At 25.6% G+C, this 22,457-nt stretch overlaps 2 protein-coding genes across 7 annotated transcripts; both read right to left on the bottom strand.

Annotated features, from left to right (window-relative positions):
* Positions 1-667: 667 nt before the first annotated feature.
* Positions 668-1,855, bottom strand: LOC126552617 (piggyBac transposable element-derived protein 4-like). The gene has a single exon (XM_050207328.1). The coding sequence runs from the start codon at positions 1,853-1,855 to the stop codon at positions 668-670; it is 1,188 nt and encodes a 395-aa protein (XP_050063285.1).
* Positions 1,856-5,217: 3,362 nt separating this feature from the next.
* LOC114124752 (X-ray repair cross-complementing protein 5-like) lies at positions 5,218-22,290 on the bottom strand. Of its 6 annotated transcripts, XM_050206410.1 has the most exons (18): positions 21,993-22,290; positions 21,792-21,902; positions 21,179-21,421; positions 20,800-20,913; positions 20,481-20,713; positions 19,681-19,803; positions 18,728-18,791; positions 17,948-18,082; positions 16,764-16,947; positions 16,553-16,683; positions 15,651-15,788; positions 15,342-15,481; positions 15,056-15,277; positions 14,839-14,978; positions 14,422-14,631; positions 12,078-12,208; positions 6,147-6,206; positions 5,218-5,739 (listed from the first exon to the last, which is right to left on the bottom strand). In XM_050206410.1, exons 3-18 carry the CDS (start codon positions 21,179-21,181, stop codon positions 5,317-5,319), a joined length of 2,451 nt encoding a protein of 816 aa, XP_050062367.1. In that variant the 5' UTR covers positions 21,182-21,421; positions 21,792-21,902; positions 21,993-22,290; the 3' UTR covers positions 5,218-5,316. The 6 variants fall into 6 exon arrangements, with proteins under 6 accessions (XP_050062367.1, XP_050062366.1, XP_050062368.1 ...); XM_050206409.1 differs by having other exon boundaries at positions 21,792-22,290; XM_050206411.1 differs by having other exon boundaries at positions 21,213-21,421; positions 21,792-22,290.
* Between the last annotated feature and the right edge of the window lie 167 nt (positions 22,291-22,457).

Here is a 22,457-nt window from a genome sequence, read left to right as displayed (position 1 = left end):
AGTATTTTTCTCATATGATAAATAATAAAATAATACATTAAACTTAACAAAATAACATTACACTCTGGTTTAGTAGTTCTAAAAACAAAAATTTACAATTTTAAATATTAGATTATTATTTCGAGGAATGGTACATTTCAAAACATTTTCCTGGACATAATGGAGCAACACATTGTTGATATATATTTTTGTATTTTGGGACGCAATTCGTATGCAGCCCATTGAAGATATGTTTGTCTTTTGCGTTTGATGTTCAGACTGTAACAGTGGCGTAGTTATGATTTTGTTCTGGGGGGGGGGATATACAATTTATTGGTTAAACATAAAGTGGGGGGCTCCAATAAGTCAATGATTTAAACATTAAAAAAAAGGCTCTGGGGGGGGGGATCTATCCCCATATCCCCCCCATAACTACGACACTGGACTGTAACAATATATACCTACAATTTTTATAATATTTTTTTCTTTTGTAACTCGGTGGAATTGGTATATTCTCTTGAAAATGAGAACTTTCAGCAACGTTTGTAGGTTTTTTTCTTCCTTTTTTATTTTTGTTTGCTATAGAAACTTCGTAATTTGTAATATTTGAAGGCAGTGAAATTAAATCCTTGATTATCATGTCTCTAAAATCTTTGAAATTTTTATTTTCAGCATTAAATTTTTTTTTTTATATATAATAAGTGTTCCATACAGCAATGTCTAATAAATGAAGTATAACTTTCTTATACCATTTACATGTTTTTCTGGGTGAACTGTAATAGCTAACCATTTGGTCACATCTATCAACTCCACTCATTTTTTCATTATAGTTAACAATTTCTATAGGTTTTAACTTTTGTTGCCCATATTTATTGGTTGATGTGACGATTTGTGGATGATATTTGGTAGTGATAATTGTGACGTCACGTTTGTCTTTCCATTTTGAAATGTAAATTTCATTTTTTCTCCGCCATACGTGATCACCCTTTTTCAATTTCTTTTTAGTTACTTCTTCAGGATTTCCTTTTCTATTGCTTCTCAGAGTGCCCGTAGTATGTGTTTTTTTTTTTAATAATAATTCGGAAAGAGTAGTGCTGTTATAATAATTGTCCATGAATAAACTGTGGCCTTTGCATAAATATGGATCCATAAGCCTAAGGACTAGGCTATCTGTTTTAGAATTTGTTGACGGCAATAAATAATTATTTTTACCCTTATAAACTTCAATATTTAACACGTATCCATTAGGATCACATAGTTCAAAAAACTTTATCCCATATTTTGCCTTCTTGCCCTTTATATATTGCCTAAAGCTTAATCTTCCGCGATGTAACAGTAGTGACTCGTCTAAAGATAAATCTTCTCCCGGGTAAAATGCTTTTTGAAAATTTGCAATTAGTATTTTAAACAGTGGATTTAATTTACTCATTGGGCCAGTATCTGTGGATAGACCTAAATATTCAACGCTGAAGTACGAGAGAAGCTGTTCAAAACGTCGTCCTGACATGGTGTATTTTATTATTGGGTGATAGTATAATGGATTATTTGAGAAAATATCACGTAATGATGGAAATTTTAATGAACCCATAAGCATACACATTCCAGGAAATTTTTTTATTTCTTCTGGGTTGGTTTCGGTAAATTTAGATTTACGAGAATATTTTCCATGGGGTCGACTTTTATTTTTTTGGTTTAATCCGTATGCATTTGTAGATTTCACGATAATGTCAATAATTTCTTTAGTCCAGATTTGATTAAATATTTCAATTGGGGAATGGCGAGCAGTGTCTTCAATATTTAATTTGATTCCACTAGTTGTAGTATCAAAATTAAAATCAGGTATAGATATATAGTCATCCTTCCATATTGTGTCCATTTCACCAAATGTTAATGTCAGTAGTATCTGTATATAGTTAAATTTTCAAAATATTTTGACTTTTTTTGAGTTATTTATAGACTACTGAAATTTTCGATTTTTTTGAGAAATTTTTTTTAAAGTGTCGATAAAAAATTTTTGGATGACCAAAAAGTTTTGAAAATTTAATACAAGGTTCCTTATGAGTTGTTTTTATAAGAGTTTATAGTTCAAATTTTTACGAAATCTGTCGAAAACGCGAAAATTTGCAAGTAATTTTGAAGTTGAAAAATCATAAAATTTTTTTCTTTTATAACTAAGTTTTGAAAATTTGGTACAAGGTTCTCCATACATTTTTCTTCAAATATCTGTAAAAAAAACTCTACCGGATTCAGACAAAAAATTTTATGAGTGTTTGAAATTTAAATTTTTACAAAACCGCGCTAAATAACGGTTTAGCCTCAAACGATTTTTGATATTTGTTATAATTCAAAAAGTATAAGTCGTAGATACTTGAAAATTTTACCAGTTATTTAGATTGGCATTTTATTTACTTGATTTAATTTTCAAAATATTTTGAGTTTTTTTGAGCTATTTATAGACAACTGAAATTTTCAATTTTTCTGAAAAATTTTTTTTGAAGGGTCGATAAAATTTTTTTGGCCCTATCAAAATACTTGAAAATTGTATACAAAGTTCCTCATGTGTTATTCTTATAGTGATTAAAAAATTATAAGAATACATAGGCACAATTTTTTTTTATTAGCATTTGAAGTTCAAACATTGACAACAATTCGTCAAAACCATGAATATTTGCAAATTATTTTGTAGGTATATTTCATAAAAATTTTTGTATAAGTAGCTGAGAGTTGAAAATTTAATACAAGGTTTTTCATAAGTTTAACTTACAATTATTATAAAAGAACTTAAATTTTGTTGTATTCAGGCCATTAAAACATAAACCACCTTTTTCACCAACCACTAGAAATTATATCCTAGGTTGACAAATCATCTTCGTTCAGAATCGTTTTTCGTATACAATGATAACTATCATTGGATTCAAATTTAACACTCCTATAATATATAATAATGATCCATACGGCACCTAATGTACAGCAGAGCGGTACTCACTTGCCCGCTTTTTTTTTTTTTGTTTTGTTTTTTCCTTACTAGCCCCATAGCATCTTTATAGTTGGCTCCTTTTACAATAAAACATATGCGCATTATTAAAAAAATAGGACAATGGGCTATAGCTTTAGAAAATTCTTCGTTAGGATCAACACAACCAACCAATTGGATTGAATCACCTTCTTCAATTATTGGCGTAATATTTAATAAAGTATCCATATTAATACTTTTATTTCGAATTCCATTTAACAGATTATATATATTTTTTTTAAATATTTCCAGTTGAAATGTTAAACAACCTAGACATAACAATTTCGGCTCATTTTTAATTATTTTTTATGTAAAACTTAATTTAATTTAATAACACGTAAAAATATTGAAAACTTTAAGGGCAACTTTATTATCAATATTTCCTCGATTTGATGAATCAATCGGTAACGTAAATATGAATTTACTGTTATAAAATAATATGCACCACTACGGCTCTACACCTGTATAATACATTTTATGTCTTTATAAATAATTAAAAAACTTAATTCAAAAAAAAATTTATAACGTAAATACAGAATATTAATATATATATTTTTTTTGTTGTAATTTATTCTTAAAGATAAATTTGTGCTGAATACGATGGTGTTATTATAATTTAAATACGATTTTGAATTTTGAATTATAATTTTTAATTCTGGAAACACTTTTTCTCGTCCTAAACTTGCTTAAAAGTAACAAGTGTAGCACCTTTTTTGATAGGTAATGTTCTTGAGCTGGTACTTTAAAGAGGTCATATTTCGATTTTCTCAATAGTTGTTTAGCGCCACGGGTAAAACACCGAAAAATTACTAAAAAACATTGTTATTTCACAATATTATTTAATACAAAATAAGTATTTCTACTTACATTAAAAAAAAAAAAATTAACATTAATTAACATTTAAAAATTACAAATAAATTTCAACGGGCCTACAGGCCCTTAAAATACGAGACCTCTGTACTCAAGGTACATCAGGCATTCAGGTTCTCTTGTGGGGGCCCTGCTTATGTTTATAAGACAATGGTAGACTATAGATAATAATTGAATCAGAACTTTTTTGAAATTATAATAGGAGTTCCTATTATCAGACAAAAAATATATTGATTAGAAAAAAATTGTTTTAAGTATTTTTTGCAAATAGTTCTAAATTATCATTTACCAGACTGGCAGACTGCATCGTATATTCGCATCTGTAAAATGTTTATTATTTTTCTTTTTTAGTAATGCTAAATTAAAATATAACTAAATATTTAATAATGATAACTGATCATTAAAGTTTTCTAAATAGCTGTTAATTTTTCTTTAGCATATATACTACAATTATACCATTTATACCTAAAAAATACCTATACAATGTCTGAAATAATAAATAAAATACAAACTATAGTATTTGAAATAGGAATAAAAATATATATTTTTTTTTTTACTTGAAACCAACTTCCTAATACTTAATACTTCATTTAAGTCTAATGATTTTAAAAAATTATTCTCAGAATATAAACTCATTTACCTATAATTCGTAAGTTTACTTGGGTCTGACTGGTTCTATACTTATTTTTTACTCTAGTTAATTTAGAAAAACCTCTCTCCGCAAAACAATTAGCTACAGGAATTGTCAATTATATTTTTAAAGAAATAAATATTAAGAAAATACTGTGATTGATCTGACTGAATGTCATTTGGATCAATAGTAGCTGGTTGATAAAGTTTCTAGTATACTTTAAATTGTACAAGTTTGTTTGATAAAGTAGAATCTACATCACTTGTATAGCTTGAAATAAATGTTAAGACACACAAATTAATTTGTTCATTTGGATTATGTTATAAAAAAAAATGATCACCAATATACTGATAAGCGGAAATTCTTTTGTTTAGTTCAGATACAAATTTATCAATAATAAATATATGTGTCTGTACTTAAAATTTATTTTTTCTTTTTAATACTTCTTTTTTTCAGGGAATATTTTTGTCTTTGTTTTTAATCTAAGTAGTAATTAATGCTAATTTCAAAACTAAGATAATTATCTTTGGACAGCTTCGAAGTCGGTATGACATTTATATTTTTAAGTTTCACAATTTCATATAGGTACCTAAAAAATTATTTTATATACCTAGTAAATTAAAAAAATTATTACTTATAAGACTTTGATAGTGCTCTCCAAACATTAGAAGTAAGGTAATCGAGTTATTTTTTGATCATAGTCTATTGAAATTTATTAGTATAGTGATTTTTTTTATTTTAATTTATTGATTATAACATTTCTATTAATCTTAAAATAAATTAAAATATTGAAATATTGAACTTATTTTACATTTACATATTTTCATTTAATTGTTTCAATAATCTGATCTTTTATTTCGAACCCTTGCATGAAAATTTGTATAGCTTTATTCACATCTTCATCCGATGTGAGAAAACTAAAACTTATTTGTCCAGAACCTGGTGTTAACATTGCGTTATGAATTATTTTTGATAACATGCCATAGGCAACGGAAATTCGTAAACAAAAGTCATCTTTTAACATTTTATTATTTTCTAGCCGTTGTAATAATTTTTGAACATCATACTCTTCGCATTTTTCTAAGATCTGTTGCCATTTAATTTGTCTTCTTAATCGTCTCTTTTCAAATATATCATTAATGTTATCTTTTGGTACTTCAATTCTTATCTTACGAAGGTGTGTATCCTCAAATTCTTCTATAGCAGAACGGGCAGTTACGAACCATTTAAACGCATTACTTGACTCCTAAAAATATCAACATTCGACTTATGCCAATATAATAATATGTGCCCAGACATCTGCATATTATTTTCCATATTTTTTAGAAATGTAGAATTATTTACATAGTTAATTCATAGTATGGCTATTAAAATTATAATTAAAAAAATATAGCAATATTTTCTTAATATTTCTCGCAAATCAACGAAGAATGACAGAAATTCACAATATACTATTATTTTCATAAATTATGTAGGTATACATTAATATTATTTAAAACTTATTTTCTGATATATTTAAGTATACATTAAGAGTTGGATGTACTATGAAAAATAAAACGAAAATATAAGTATAAAGAAAGATGAGTATCAATACCTATGTATATTTCTGATACATAAATATGAAATATATATATGAAAATAAATCTTACTAACCACTTTTGATTCAGCTATTACTGCTCTCTCTAGTACTTCATTATACGCTGATAATGGAACCTAAAAATAAGAAAACACATTCAATTTTGAAGAACGTTTACACGCATACGTGTAGTCAGAATAAGCGTAAAGGATACAACAATTCTTAACTTATGAAATACATTCCTTTTTCAACTTTTAATATAATCTTAATTATAGTCTACAGATGACCTACCGTTGATTCTTCTTGTTTTGACATAATTTGTTCAATATTTAAAGAAATACAACGTCAACCATCTAGTCAAAACAAAATAAGAATAATGATAATCCAGATTCTATACTCTTCTTAATCACGATGTTGAGAAGATTTGTTAAAAATTACCATAAGCAACAGTTGTAGTTGACTATGAAGATTTAAAATTAAAATGTCCGTAATATGAAAGTAAAAATTAAATATTGATTATTATTTTAATTATTTGCCAAATTATTTTAGACAAATAGTGAAATAAATAAGAAATCACGTAGGTAACAAAACCGTATAAAGGTTGATTATAATAATATTAATAAGCACCAACAAAATTAATAAGTTTTTACTAACCTAACCTATGCTGTGTTATCAACATTTTTGTTTTATATCATTTTGTGATTCAAAAAATTTGAATAATCCATAAAAATAATGTTTTATTTAACATTTAAGTATTTTTATTTTTTTTTTAAATAGTTGAATTATTTTCCTGGAGTTTTCCGAACTGCAAATATGCAAGAATTTTCGTAAAACGTTAAGCAAAGGTTAAACGTTTCGGAAATACAGTTTATTATTTCATTCATGACATATCATGTCAATAAAAAATTCACACACTTAATACCGCTGTATTTTTTTTCATTTTGCCAACAATCTGTCAACATCAACTCATACACACTTCGTAAAAATGTGTAAATTTATATAGTATTTATCTATAGGCTAATTTACCTGCTCCTGATTTCCCTGATGACGGTAATTAATTGACGATTCGGCATATCCGCAGTGGTAGCACTTACACCGTCATCGTTATTACCGGAGCTGTCTCATGACGAGGACTAACAGTTAAATCTACGGTTCCTAATACATCTGGAACAATGACCAGAGAGCCCTGTCATTGAAGCAGTCCATCTTGACAGCCAAAGACTCAACCGGTCTGAACATTTAACTTAACCTAATCTTTCCTTGCATTTATTTGACCAATATATGCTGCTAAAATATGACATACATAGTCCATGTTTTGAAACTACATCATATCTACCGTCCATCATCCGCTCTTTGAAGACGAGACAAATGCTCAAATGATAAGCCCATAACAATCAGGACACTTATTAAATTTAGCAGGTGGAGCGCCTGTTGACTTGGCGATTGTTAACTGCCGTTGGCTTTTATCACCACTTTTTCTGTGGTCTCGAGGACGTGTTCTTCAAATCGGTCGAGGAAAAGGTCCCTCCTACTAACTTAAGTACAATGTACATGTATATAAAAAAATATATTTAAATACTCGATTTTTAACAACCAAAACTAAAAATAGTATTAAACAATTATTGTATTTTCAGGCACCTCTTGTATAAAAAAAATGGCGAAATGTCAAGGGCAATTTTAAAAAAGTTTAAACAAAACAATATCTGGACAGACCACTAGATCTGGAAGAAATTACATTTGTGCTCAGCAATTATCGTTCTAACAAACTGCAGATGCTACTACAGAAACGTAATCTAGCTTTGGTAACGACGAAATAGAGGGAGAACTAACCCAGCCAGAGGAGTCGAAATAACCGCCTCCCTGTAACCAACGTTTTACAAAAAAACGCAAATTGGATACAAAGGGCTCTTTAATTGATTTTATGAACACTCCAATTCCTACACAAACTGCATCTAGTCCGTTCATTTTCGAAAGGTTTCTGCCATCTATATCTGATTTCACCAAAGACCAGGAATTAGACTTTCGCTGTGAAATACTCAATATTATTATTTATTAAACGTACGAAGAAACCTTCACAAATATATACTTCAATATCATACACCTCTACCTTTTACTGAAATATCGGCTATATCCAAACAATATGCACAACTCCAAACCGTACTACGACAACATCTTACTAACACCGTTACTACAACATCCTTTGCCACAAGCTCGCCCTTTTGAAAATATATATTTGAGACAATTTATTCCACCTTTAATCATTTTTCCACCCACCCTGTCCACAAGGTACAGTGACCAAAATAGTATGGATTTATATATATAAAAGATTTTCAATATTTGTTATAATTCAAAAAGTATAAGTCGTAGATACTTCAAACACTATAATTACTTAGATTTTACTTATATCACTTTTAGAAGAATATTAGACATATTAGAGTTATTAACTTAACCTAACCAATGATTACTATGATCTTAAAAGTAAAAACTGTTTTAGTTTTAAATTATTGGTTATTTCGGGTGTAGGGTAGACCTTCCATAAGAGGAAAAGTGCGAGGCTATTGAGATAGGTAGGTATTCAGTTTATTTTTTTTAAGGATGTGCTAGCTGAATGAAAGTTTATACTAATGAGGGATTTTATAAGAGATTCTGGTCAATTTTGTTGGAAGTAGGTTTAACATGTAGGTAGCTCTATTATGCGCTATTTCTTCAAGGTGGTTTGCTCTAATGATTTCTTATCCATTTACCGGGTGTAGATGATTTTATGAGATGAATTTAATTTTAGTGAGCACTTGAAACCTATCACTTTCGATGGTTTGACGTCCAGTGGCCAAACGTCATAGGGGGAGGGGTAAAGTGAGGTTAACTGACCAAGCACTGATGAAAAAAATTTATTTATTAACCTAAATATTTTATATTAAACATAATAAATACTAGTTACAACACACATTTTGATATAATTATGGTATATTCTATGAAATTTTATCATCAAATAAGATATCTTTAAGGAAATGTGAGTCCATAACAACTAATGATATCATAAATGTCACTTCTAAACTAAAATATGGTTCATCTCCCGGTATCGACAGAATATCATCCGATCTATTAAAAAAATATAATATAATTTTATGTAGGCCACTGTCACATTTTCAACTTATGTTTATCCGAAAATATAGTACCAGATGCATTTAAAGTAGCATTAATAACACCTATACATAAAAAAGGCGCTATCTCTTCTATACATAATTTTCGCCCTACATCGGTTATATCAAACATACCTAAAATATTTGAAAAAAATTATAAAAATAAGATTGATATTTTATTTGTAATCAAAAAATATACTTTTTACAAATCAATTTGGTTTTAGACCTAATAAAAGCACTGATCAAGCAATTGCTAATGTGACAAAAATGGTCTACATTGCACTAGAAAAACATAAAAAGTGTGCAACAAATTGTTTAGATCTTTTCAAAGATTTTGATACAGTAAACCATGATAAACTATTATATAAAATGCAAAAAATAGGTATAACAAATTTCGTTTTATCCCTATGTAGGAAAAAAGGTTAATTATTCTGAATAATTAATTTCCTTGCCCTACTTTAAATACAATAAATTAGAATATGTGGTGGGCTGTATACTTAAAACTCTATTAGGAACCAGTTGCAATAGTTTACAATAATAAACACAATGTGCTGTAAATAACTAAATAACGTTTAATAAGAAGTAACATTAACAAATAGACTCTATAATAACTATATCAATAATGTGTTGGCCATAAACGGCACAACCAATAGTTTATAAAATATAAATAATAATATTAACAAATAGAGCCCGTCGGACTATGATACTCACTGATTTACCAACAAACACCGAATAAACATGGACAATAACCTTCACCAACCACGTGTGCGACGATTAGTATTTATGTCGTTGCTGGCTGTCTACAGAGGAAAAATAATTAAAACAAGGCCACTAAATTGTCTCCGAACGATACTCACCAGAGGAAAAACAAGATATCGTTTGCAAATATACAGACATTAACAATAATTACGAACACAGCTGCAATGGTGGCTCGGACTTGTGTGTCGTGCACAATGGATACATAAAAAAAAGAGACCGGATATTCGAAACTCATCCTAGAATGGTCAAAAAGGAACAGTCCAAGTGCTGACTGCCTTATTCATCTGTGAGTGCCGGTTATCACGAAGATTAACAAATAACACAGTGTTGCCCTCAACGACAACACATACAAAGCACACAAATCCCAATTAACAACACTGAATTCAAATTATACTTTACAATAATCACATTATGAAGCTGATGACACTAGCTGTCATCACTATAATTCACTACACAACATAATATACTACACAATATCTTATTATATAAATCTTTGGGTAACTTAGTATTTAACACCCTATTTGATTCTTATTTTTTTAAATAGGAAAAATATTTTTAATAGGAAACAATTGATAAAAATAATGAACAATTAATAAAATGTGGTATACCACAATTCACATTGTTATAGCCAGTTCTATTTAATATTCAATTGAACGACATTAAATTATGATATCTAAAAAGGTGTATAAAATGTTATGCTGATGATACTGTACTGATCTGTATAGGTAACACCGGGAATGAAGTGCTAAGGCCTAAGATACATTGATAACTGGCTATGTAATAATAATTTATTCCTTAACTTCAACAAATCAATTATCATACCACACTTCTTATTTAAACATACATTACCACCAATAAAAAATATAAAAATCCATGAAAATCAATGTAAAATAAAAGACTCGTGTTCTTGTAAATCAGTTATCATAGTTAAAAACAATAAATACTTAGGTATTGAAATGTGATCCAAAATTAAATGGAAAATACAAATAAATTCTATGTCTAGTAAATTAAGAAAAATAATATATATTATTAAACAATTACGTGAGATATTACTAATGAAGGAAATAAAAAATATATATCAAACACTATTGGAATCAATAATTACATACAGTATAATAGGTTGGGGAGGGGCATATGATAATGTATTAGTGCAGCTTCAAAAATGCCAAAACACAATTATTAGGATTGCGAGCAAAAAAGATCAGAGATATTCAATAAAAAAACTATATGAAGATTTTAACGTTCTTGGTATAAACAATTAATACATAAAAATTATTACCATATACTTAAAAAAACATAACCAATTATTTCCTATTAGCTATGAAGTTAACACCAGACGTGTAACCAATACATTTTCTACTATTAACTGGCCAAAAAAACCCGGATGTTAAAAAGTATACCAATTTTGGGGAACTCAGATAAATAACTTGTTACCTATTCATATAGTTAATATGCCTTTACCTTTTTTTAAAAAGCATATTTTCCTTTGGCTCCAATATGAATATAATGCGAGTAAAATTTAAAATATATAAAATATTCAAATCATATTTTATAATCTAATATTATGTTATTCTATTATGTTCTATTCTATTTCATTGAGTCTTTTATTTCAGATGTGTAATATACTATTAAGAATACTGTATACTTAGATAACACTGGGCCTCCACACGAGATCTCACAAGCCCCAGTGAGGCCCAATAAACTTTTTGATTTTAATAAAAAAAAAAAATATATATACATATAAATAATAATAAAATGAATCACACTATTAATCAGATGATTTGTTTTAATTATAAGTAAATAATAAATAATATAAAATATATAATTATATTTCTTGTTTATATTTATAAAAATTCTTTCAGCTGAAACAAAAAAAAAAAAAAAAAAAACAATTAAAATAGTATGTATTTGAACAACCTGCCAGGATTCCACTTGTAAATGTTTATACTGCCATTACAGTATTTCACTAATATCGATAATATTGAAAGCTTATCATTTTACAGCCATAGTTATTTAACATAGAAGGTAAGAGATGAATATCGGGTTTCAAATATATTTTACTGTATTTTTTTAAACACTGTATATTCATTTAAAAATAAATCAACTTACTGGATCGTCATCATCAATTATAAACTCTGCTGCAACATCTTGTAAAACTTCATGTTTCATAAATTGTTCAGATAATTCTTGTGATATATCACTTATTTCTATCTCTTGATTCGTAATAAGTCCTATTCCACCTAAATACAAATTGGTATTTTAATTCTACATGTATAGTTAGAAGTATAAACCTATTAAATTATTTTATAAATTATATACAAATGTTTAGTTTTAACAATACAAAATTAGAAAGTATAATAGGATAAGTAAATACCATAGGTTAATTAATTCTTACATCAACAATATGTCTAAAGAACATAATATGGTAAAAATTGTTTTATTTCAATATTAAAAAATATAATTGTAATAATGTTTATATTTTATGAATTTAGAAAAATATGTTATCAATCATTTTTATATCGCAATTAATAGGTCATATAATTAGTAGTTAACGAATAGAATACAATTCAAGCTAAAAATAAAAGAATGGTCAAGTGGGTAACTTTCTGCTGTGCAGTAGGTATAGAATGGACATAGAGTAGGTCGCTGTAATGGATGTGTTAGATTTGATGCCATGATAGGTATTATTATAAATGAAAAACGATTTTGAACAGAGATGATTTGTCAGCTTAATATATTTTCCAATTTAAAATTAAAATTTTTTTGATTGGACAACGCTAAACTTTTTATAACTATTATTATAAGCCAAACTTATGGAAAATCTTGTAATAAATTTTAAATTCTGAGCGGAGCTAGAAATATATTGGTTTTACAATGATGTTTATTTCTTTTTAATTCAGTAAACACTTTTTCTCCCCTAAACTTGCTCAAAAGTACAAGTGTAGCATATTTTCTGAAAGATAATGTTCTTGAGCTGGTACTTTAAAGAGGTCATTTTTCGATTTTCGAAATGATACTCGAAATAAAAGCGGTTAAAGGAGAAAAAATGTACAACTTCACGATTATGTAATATAAAATAATTACGGCTTTGTTGATCAATATAGAAACGAATAAAATTAAATAAAAAAGATCCCCTCATCCGCTCAGAATCGTATTAATTGAATGCAATCATATTGCATTCAAATCGAATACCTACAGTAAAATTACACTATCCTATACGAGGACCGAAGGGACGATGGACAAACATTCACCACCGAAATGCGCTGACCTACCTACTTTTTTAACTCTTAGCTACAAAATATTTTATACATTTTTAACTACAAAATTACTCGCAAATTTTCGCGATTTTCACATATTTCGTAAAATTTTAACTTTTGACATTCACAAAAAAAAAAAAAAAATATTGAGACCAAAGATTTTTGATTTTTTTTTCACAATTGTAAGAACATTTTATAAGAAATGTATTCAATTTCATTATGTTTTTTTTTCAAAAAAAAATACCTAGTAAAATCAAAAGTTTAGTTATTTAACCGTATATAGATAACGATAGTATAAAAATTTGGTGAAAATTTAAAGAATTTACAGTGATTAGTTTTTGAGTATAACTATTTATAAAATTGATTTTATCGAAAACTGATTTCTCGTAAAAAAAAATTCGGGTTTTCTGTTACTTTTTTGTGGTTTTTCCTGATTTTTTTTTTAAATTGTTGGTAACTTTACTTTTAACCTCTATAATGCATCAATGATATTTAGTTTGCCACTGGAAACCACCTGAAGTTTTAAATTGAAGTATTATTTTGACAAGTTATGGTGTACGCAGACACAAAAAAAAACACACGCCATTGTAAAATCAATACATTTCTCACTCCATTCAGAATTTATAAAATATTTAATAATTAGTGAAAAATTGTATGACTATCATTAAGTTAGTTTAAAAATATATTTATTATTTATTTTATCATATAATACCTATAAATTATACACAAAGTACATTAGTTTTATTAAATATATAAAACTTTTAAGTATATTGGTGTTCATTGTAAATATTTTTTATCATTTTTGGATTATCCAATTGGATTAGAATTAAAAATGATTAATTAAAATCTAATAGAGAATTAGCTGTTCAAGATAAAAATAGTCATTAGCTTAATAATTTAACTTGTTTGGTTTTTAATCAAAATATTTTTCAAGTAAAAATATAATAATATTGTAAAACATTGAAAATTGATAGAAATTTAAATCATTTATTAAATTAAAATATTCATTATAAGTTCTATTTCACCAACATTTTTCTACTCTATTGAAAGTACTTGCTTACTGTTTAATTGAATACTCGTAAAGAAAAATTAAGTAATATTCAAAATAAATCAATTATTTTGTTAGTTTAGACTAATTGAACCTTATTATAAATCTATTATATTATTTAATTTATCAACATTCATAGAATACTTACTATCAACAAACTGTGACCACATTCCTTCTTTACCAGATATGAGAACTGAATCTTTTACAAGATACATCAAATTATTATATGACTTAATATCATTATTATTTATATAAAATTCTCTTAAAACTTTCAAATTTAATGCTGGTTTTTCTAAGTCTTCCATACTTGTACTAGATTCTATTAAGTCTAGAGTTATGTGTTTCATATTTTCGCAAACTGTAATAATAATTAATACAAATTGATGAAAAATATTTAAAATAGTTATGCAAAAAAAAAAAAAGCTACTTTATGATTTAAACTTTTAAAATAAATTCATTTAAAATATTGAATTTCATCTTTATAACTTTTTAGAATCATTTAATAAATAAATTGATAAGTAAAATGTATATAAATATCTATAACTAAAACTAAATATAGCAATACCTATCACAGAATTAAATCCGTTTTTTAAAAGTTTATTAAAATCTTCTATTGGGCTAAATGCTGTAATTACACATTGTTTTGAAAAGTCTGTTTCTTCATCACAATCAAACTGTAAAATATTATTATCTTCAACTAAACACCTATTAAACAAATATAATAAATTTATTATTTCCAATATTCATTGACTTTATTTTCAGAATTAATATTAAATACATACTTTTCATATTTTTCTTGTTGAAGTGAAAATATTTTTATAATTTCATTTATAGTTTGTTTACTCTTTTCCATAATTCTTTTAGGAGGGTTTAGTAAACTTTGGATAGGCTCTGGAATTGCTTTTGTTAATAATTTGTTTGGATTAATAGCTTTTTGAGCAATACAATCATACACATATTGTAATTCAGGGTCATGTGTATTTTCTGGCATGAACAATTCATTTCTTAAATAACAATAATTAGTAAAATGAACAAAAATGTATGATAGTAAATACTATTTATATTTACCCATCTTTATCCAAGTCCATTGCATCTATAAGGTTACGGACAGCATTATTTTCTTCATAATTTGGCTTAAATGATTTTAATGATGGAAGTTTAAATAAATGCTCATCTTCAGCAAATGGCAGATTAACACAAATAAAATACTATAACAGTAATGTTTAATGTTTATTATAATAATTACAAGAAAATAATAAATGTATATACAAACTATGGCATAAAATAAAAATACATGCAGAACACATTTAGTGTATGTTCAATCTAAAGAAATAATTAATTTAACTATAATATAGATTTACATCAAAGCATACATACATTTTCAGTATCTTCTCTCTGAGGAAACATTACACAAATGGTTGGTAAACAATTATTTAAATAAACTTTTCTAACAATCATTAATTCTTCTCTTTCAACCATAGCATTGAAAACAGCTTTAAATGCAACAACATCTTCCTATAATGAATTATAAATATATTAAATTAATTATTAGTTATTACAATAAACAAAACAATTGTATGGAATAACTAAGGAATAAATAAATAGTATATTATCATTTTGCTGAGTATCACCATATCACTCCATTTTAAATACTTATAAGTTATAACTCATGAACCACTCTTCTAAATTTTGATTTTTATGTATTGTAATACTCAGAAAAATATTCTGCTTTAGAAAACATGAAATCAAAAATGCACGCTATCATTTAAAGAAGTAAAAAGTTCAAAAAATAAAAAATATATTTTTCTTTAAAAAAATATTATTTTATTTAGACTGGAGGTTATTAAAAAAAAAAAAATGTTAATAAACGTTAATAGGAATTAATGAGTGTTGATTGATAAAATTGTCACTCAGTATATAACATATAGCTATATGAGTTAATAATAACAATAAATTAAACATCAAAACATGTTGATAAATGATAATTATTAATAATGTTTTTTTTTAATTGAACAATGGTCCTTCTCAACTCCTACATTGTTAACATATTTGTATAGTTATAATTTTAGCCTATTTACTGAAATCAAACCATTTATTTGTAATGCAGAAAAATTACATTTCAATTTATATGACGACAATAATATATATTTATAATATTATGTAGTTCTTAAATAGTTTTTTGACAATCATCAATTTGAAATTTATTTTTTATCATATTAGAAGATAACACTATAAAATAAAAAAATTAAATAATAAATAACAATAAAATCTTAATTTACTTTGTGAGGTTTAAAAATATATGATCCTCCGTCCATTAAAAATGATCTCTGTATATTTTTAGCTTTTGTAAACCCCAATACTTGTAAACATCTTGGACCAGATTTATAACTATATGCATCTGTATCCAAATCTATGTATATAAAAAAATTATATATATATTACATAATTCATAATTTAGTCAAATTTGAATAGTGTTTTTGAAGCACTTACTGGAGACGGGTATAATTGTATCACCAAAACGAAATCCATCTATTATATCCTCACGATCAACTTGTATTTGTTCACTATTTTCAATGTAAAAGTATGTAGTGTGTTTCTTCATTGCTGTAATTGAATCTTCTGTATCATAATTCTTACATAATAACCACTTTAAGCTTTTAGCTGACTCATCTATCTATTATTCATAATTAAACATTTGAATAATTATTGTCTAAGTTTATTATCTCAAGATAATAATAATCAACAAAATTAAATATTTTATGAATGTCATAAGCATATAGTCAAAGAATTTGATTTTTATGCAATTATATTATCCGCCTAGACATTTAGTTAAATGCCTAGTTCCAGTCAGGAAAATAATAAAAATGAAACATTTTGTATTATTTAAAAAATTTAACAATATTTTCTATTAATTAATATGTAAAACACATAGGAATATGAAATATGTTTAGTTTCATGTCCATCGGTACCATTATTTTAAAATTTAAATTGTGAAGGTACATACCTAACCTAAGGGTAGCCAAACTTTTTTAGTCACAATCTACTAAAACTATACTTCACCTTTGAGGATCGACTTCCAGAGAAATTTTTTTTTATTATTGAATAAATATAATTATTAAGAAACATATAGGGCATGTAGCCGTAAAAATAAATTCGAACATGATCAACTTTGAAATTGTCCGCGATCGACTGTTTGGCCACCCCTGCTATAGTGTATATTGCAAGTAATGAGTAATATATTATATTCTTATTAAATAAAAATAAAAGTTGCATTAGTTTTTACCTTGGAAAATTAATGTAGGTATTTGGTTGTATGAGATAAGTTATTTATATTGAGTTGTGAGTTATGTATTTAAAAAAAAAAGTTAAATGTTCTAGCAAATACCATCAAACAATTATAACTTGTAATAACTAAAAATTAACAAACATTTGTAATTATAATATAACTTTTTTATTTCTTTCTTATATTTGTACTATCACATCTAATTAGTAATTACCTAGGTACCTAATATATTTATGATTGAAGTTTTAAAACAAAACCCATGGGCACAAAATTAAACATATTTCATATACCTACATTTTTTATTACTTGCCTGATTTGAAATAAGCATTTAGTTAAATATCTGGTTTTACTAAAGGCCTACAACAAACACATAAATTAATTTAGTAAATACCTTCTTATAACCGCAAACTCTAATATTGAAAACATTTCCAAAGCTCAAAGGGATATTCCAAGCTCTTGGAGTTACTTCTTTTTGTTTATAATGACTTAATTTAGGCAGAACTGAATCAAAATTAACAGCAGTTGCCTAAGAATAACACAATTAATTATAAAATACATGGTTAGGATTATTTGTTCTAAGAAAAATGTTCAAGTGTATAGATATTTTCTAAACTAAAGATTAAGTTAGGTGTTTATTTTAGTTAATTAAAATTAATACTAGTTTCTTATACTTCAAAATATCTTAAGTTTTTTAATTTTAAACATTGTCAAGAGATAGATTATAACTATAGATAATTGATAATAGGATAGGTTAAGGTATACTAAGATTTCTAAAATAAAAATGAAAATTATTATTTATACAATTAAATTAGTTCATTTAAATTTATTTCCACATGGAACAACTACTTTGACATTAAAAGTATAATATTAAATACTATTTAAACCCGCTGCTTTATAAATTATCCTAATTATCCTATTATGTTTGGTTATTTTTTTGTATGAGTATATAACACAAGAACGTTTAGAAAAAAAACAAAATATATAATACATATATAACAATAACATAATAACAATTCTTAATAAACTAAGACAATATTATAATAACTAATAAATTTAGTCATTTATTAATAAAAAAAAAATAAATAAGACATGATATTTTAGATGTTTCACAAGAAATAAGTTACTTCTTGAATCAAAATCATATGCAATATACTTAATATTATTTTCTTACCTCAGTTTCTATGATAAATGTTTCTAACTTAGGATTGAGTGATAGAACTTCACAATCTTTACCTCTGAAACCATAAAATTTATTTTAAACTATAAATAATAATATTTCAATATATAAACAGTATTGTTTCAAACAGTATTACATTGATTTGTATTTCATAATCTACAAAACGAAAAATACAGTATTATATTTTTATTAATAAAATAAGCAATCTACAAACCATAACATTATCAACAACAATATTCATAAATTAGTCTAAATATTTTGAAAAGTTAATTTTTATAGAAAATAACAATACACGTAATTTTAGATTGTTTCATATTCTTTGTATCAATATTTTTAGAATATAACATATTTAGCAAAGTTGTACAATTACAATTTTATATTTTTTGTTTAAATATTAAATTTTATTAAAACTAAAATTTGAAATATCTATAAAAAAAAATTGTTACTATGTATTTTTGATATTTATTGAGTATTGCAAGACTAACTTAAAAGTTAGGTAGGACATTTAATTACATTTTTAAGATGTTTTTACTCTTAATAAGAATGGCATCAAACAATACACGAAAAATAGAAACACAGAATTTTTTGAATGCACATTGAAAATAAAAATATCAAATCTCCAGTAACAACAAGAAAATAATAAATTATCATAGAATTAGGAAGAAAACAAACAAAAATTTAAATAAAAACTTAGATGTTTTATAAATAGTTTAAACTAAATTCAATTTTGTACCAGAATTATCTCAATAATGAAGATCAATTCATAGGTTAGATTAGACATTTTCTTTATTACTATTCAAAAGAATATTCAAATAAAATCATGGAATTTTAAATTACAATAATGAATAAATAATTGTATTAATTAAACATCATAAAACTAGATTTAAATTTAAAATAATGTAATACTTTAGTTTAATATGCAACTTATATATTTTAAATTAACTTACACTATGGTTAAATTAATATTTTGAGTTTTTAAACAGCTTGCAATAATATTTAATTTATCAAATGAAACATCAGCTTCAAGATTTGAAAACATAACAATCTGGAGTTCCTTAAATATTTTCTCTCTGTAAAATTAAAAAATAATATGCTTAATATGTTATATAATTAATATTAATAGCTCAAAAATAAATTAGTAGGTATTATAGAATTTGTTATGATTAAAATTTTCATTTATTATTGTGTGCATTCAATAAAATAATTTGAATAATATCAAATATTTATTTATTTAAGGTTGTATTTTAATCTAATTTTAAACAAAACTCAAGTTGATTTTGAAATTGAAATTAACTCCATACTTTTGTTATTGAGAATATGACAAATCTAATAATATTTTTTTGATCTTGATCATTGAAATAAATAAAATGTATCATCCTATAAGTTTTTATTTTATAACTAAAAGAATGTGACTCATTTACTATCTAACATTGTTGGAGCAAAAAGGTAAATTGGAATTAATTCAAAAAAAAACCTTGGCTTAATATTTGTTTTACTTGATCTTAAGTACTTTCTGATATAAGTTGAAGAAATAGTATTATTAATCAAATAATATGTGCAGTAAAATGCATTAAAAATGTGGACATTTTCCTTAAAAAACATATTGACAACATTAACTAGAAAATCCAATCTATATAGAGAATTCAATTAGATATTTTAATCGAGACCAGTCTGTTTGAGTCCAATAGACAAATAAATCCATTAACCACGAAAACTAGTAGCAATTACTGTAGAATAATGTACATACTCAGTTTCTTTTTTCAAAATATCTGCTGCAAGGACAAGAGTATTAAGCCAATTTGAAGGTGTTATATCTGCTGATGATAAACTGTTAATATGTTTAACTAAATCCCATGTCACTATCCCTAAGCTAGTAACTATTTCTATATTGTCGTAACATCCTTTGAGTGAAAGATGGTTATTTGTATGAGAGGATCCAAACAATATTAATGCTAAATAATCTTTACTTTCAGCAAATATCTAAAACATAATAAGTAATATAAACATTAAAATAAATATATTATAATTTATATGGAAAAAAAATAGTAATATAGGTTATAATTTACTTTTCTCTTTAAAATCATAGAAACACAAAATTTAGATTTTTCAAAATATGTTTTTCCATCTGAATCATGTTGTAAGGAACTTTTTCCTACATCAATTGCAAGTACTATTGCTTCCTAGGGTATAAAATATAATAATTATAAATATATAATAACAAACTGAATATATTTATATATAATCATATCTTATTTATATACAACTGATGTACTAGTTAAATATAAAATAATGCTAGGTATTTATTACTGAAATGAAACATGAACGAACAGAAAATTGTATTTTATAAGTATATGTTATAATATTAATGTTGTATTTAATATATTTATATTATAAATTATAACAATATCTTAGTTCATTAGAAAAAGTAATGTTTAAACTTATTACCATTTCCACTCAAACATAAACATTTACATCTTACTTTCTTCTCATTTAAAATCTTTTTTTGAATAAATTTCTCTTTTTTAGAATTTATATTCTTCGTAAAATTCTCACTGTTAATCAATATACCTTAAAAATATTTGTAATGTTTGTATTCTATTTGATATGTTATCATTGCTAAATATGTAGCTTACAACCGTATGGTTACCTAAGTCAGTATGTTAAGTTTTTAAACACTGCAGAAGTGCCCTAAAATTAATTTTTCAAAAATTATAAGGCTTCTTAAGTTTTAAATTAACACATTGACCACCGGCGCCCATAGTTTATCATTAATATCATGCCATACGACTGAAGGCGGCTGTAAATGTATTTGGTTTTATACTATTAACTTTTCTTTGGTGCTATAATAATACACTAAAATAAGGACCATGGCGTAGCAGGAATCATTGCAATTTTTTTGATATAATATGTTTTTTTCCCCATTTTTCTATTTTTCAAATATTTAAAGTATATAAATTTGGAATACATTGAAAAATATGCTTGGCGTATAACAAATACTAATTGAATGGCCACCGGCGGTCAACGTGTTAAGTAATTTATAATAAATATGAATACAAACCTTTTTATTGATGGCCGCCATCAGAAAAGTATTCTATGTATATAATTGTAATATACTAGAAGATATTACTTATACTTGTTTACTTGTACACGTGTTAAGTAAAACAGATACCTGTCAACAACAATGACCAATATACTTCAGTATTTCGTCTTGAAATATACATATACATAATAAATATTTTATAAATAGAGGTGTAAGTACAATGTAGCGACTGTTGACTGTGCTAGTAATTATATGTATTATACTACACAATAATAAACTAATATAGTATACTATAATATAACTACTAATACGATATAAACGTCTAGACTCAGATTCTGTGGTCTGGTCAACTGGCAAGTAATTGTGACTAGAGTAACAAATGGTAAATTGCAAGTATTGAGTATAAAAATGTAAAATAGTTATGAGTAAATACACTGTGAACAAAATATGATGATACATAGATATACTATAATATAATATATTAATATAAAATCCATCACTTTGTGCAAACTACATATAATAGATAACAAAAACGTAAAATACGCGCCTAAAAGAGAAGTGATAAGCACTTGCCCGAATAATGATAAGCAGTATAAAAGCAGTACCACAAAGGTTTAGGGTTGCTACAACTACCTCGAGAATCATCTGCTCCGATTTAATAATACTCCGAATTTATTACTTCGA

Source organism: Aphis gossypii, chromosome X (genome assembly GCF_020184175.1).
Source record: "Aphis gossypii isolate Hap1 chromosome X, ASM2018417v2, whole genome shotgun sequence".
Classification (NCBI taxonomy): domain Eukaryota; kingdom Metazoa; phylum Arthropoda; class Insecta; order Hemiptera; family Aphididae; genus Aphis; species Aphis gossypii.
This window is presented reverse-complemented; position numbering and strand designations above follow the sequence as displayed.

Excerpts from the sequence above, each read along its gene's own strand:
- LOC114124752 (XM_027988111.2), bottom strand. The coding sequence starts at position 21,812 with ATGGCGGCCATCAATAAAAAG. Across the intron at positions 18,792-19,680 it reads AATATTAATTTAACCATAGT|AGGTAAAGATTGTGAAGTTC; the intron begins GTAAGTTAATTT and ends TTATGGTTTCAG. Across the intron at positions 6,207-12,077 it reads TAATTGATGATGACGATCCA|GTTCCATTATCAGCGTATAA; the intron begins GTAAGTTGATTT and ends TCTTATTTTTAG.
- LOC126552617 (XM_050207328.1), bottom strand. The coding sequence starts at position 1,855 with ATGGACACAATATGGAAGGATGACTATATATCTATACCTGATTTTAAT.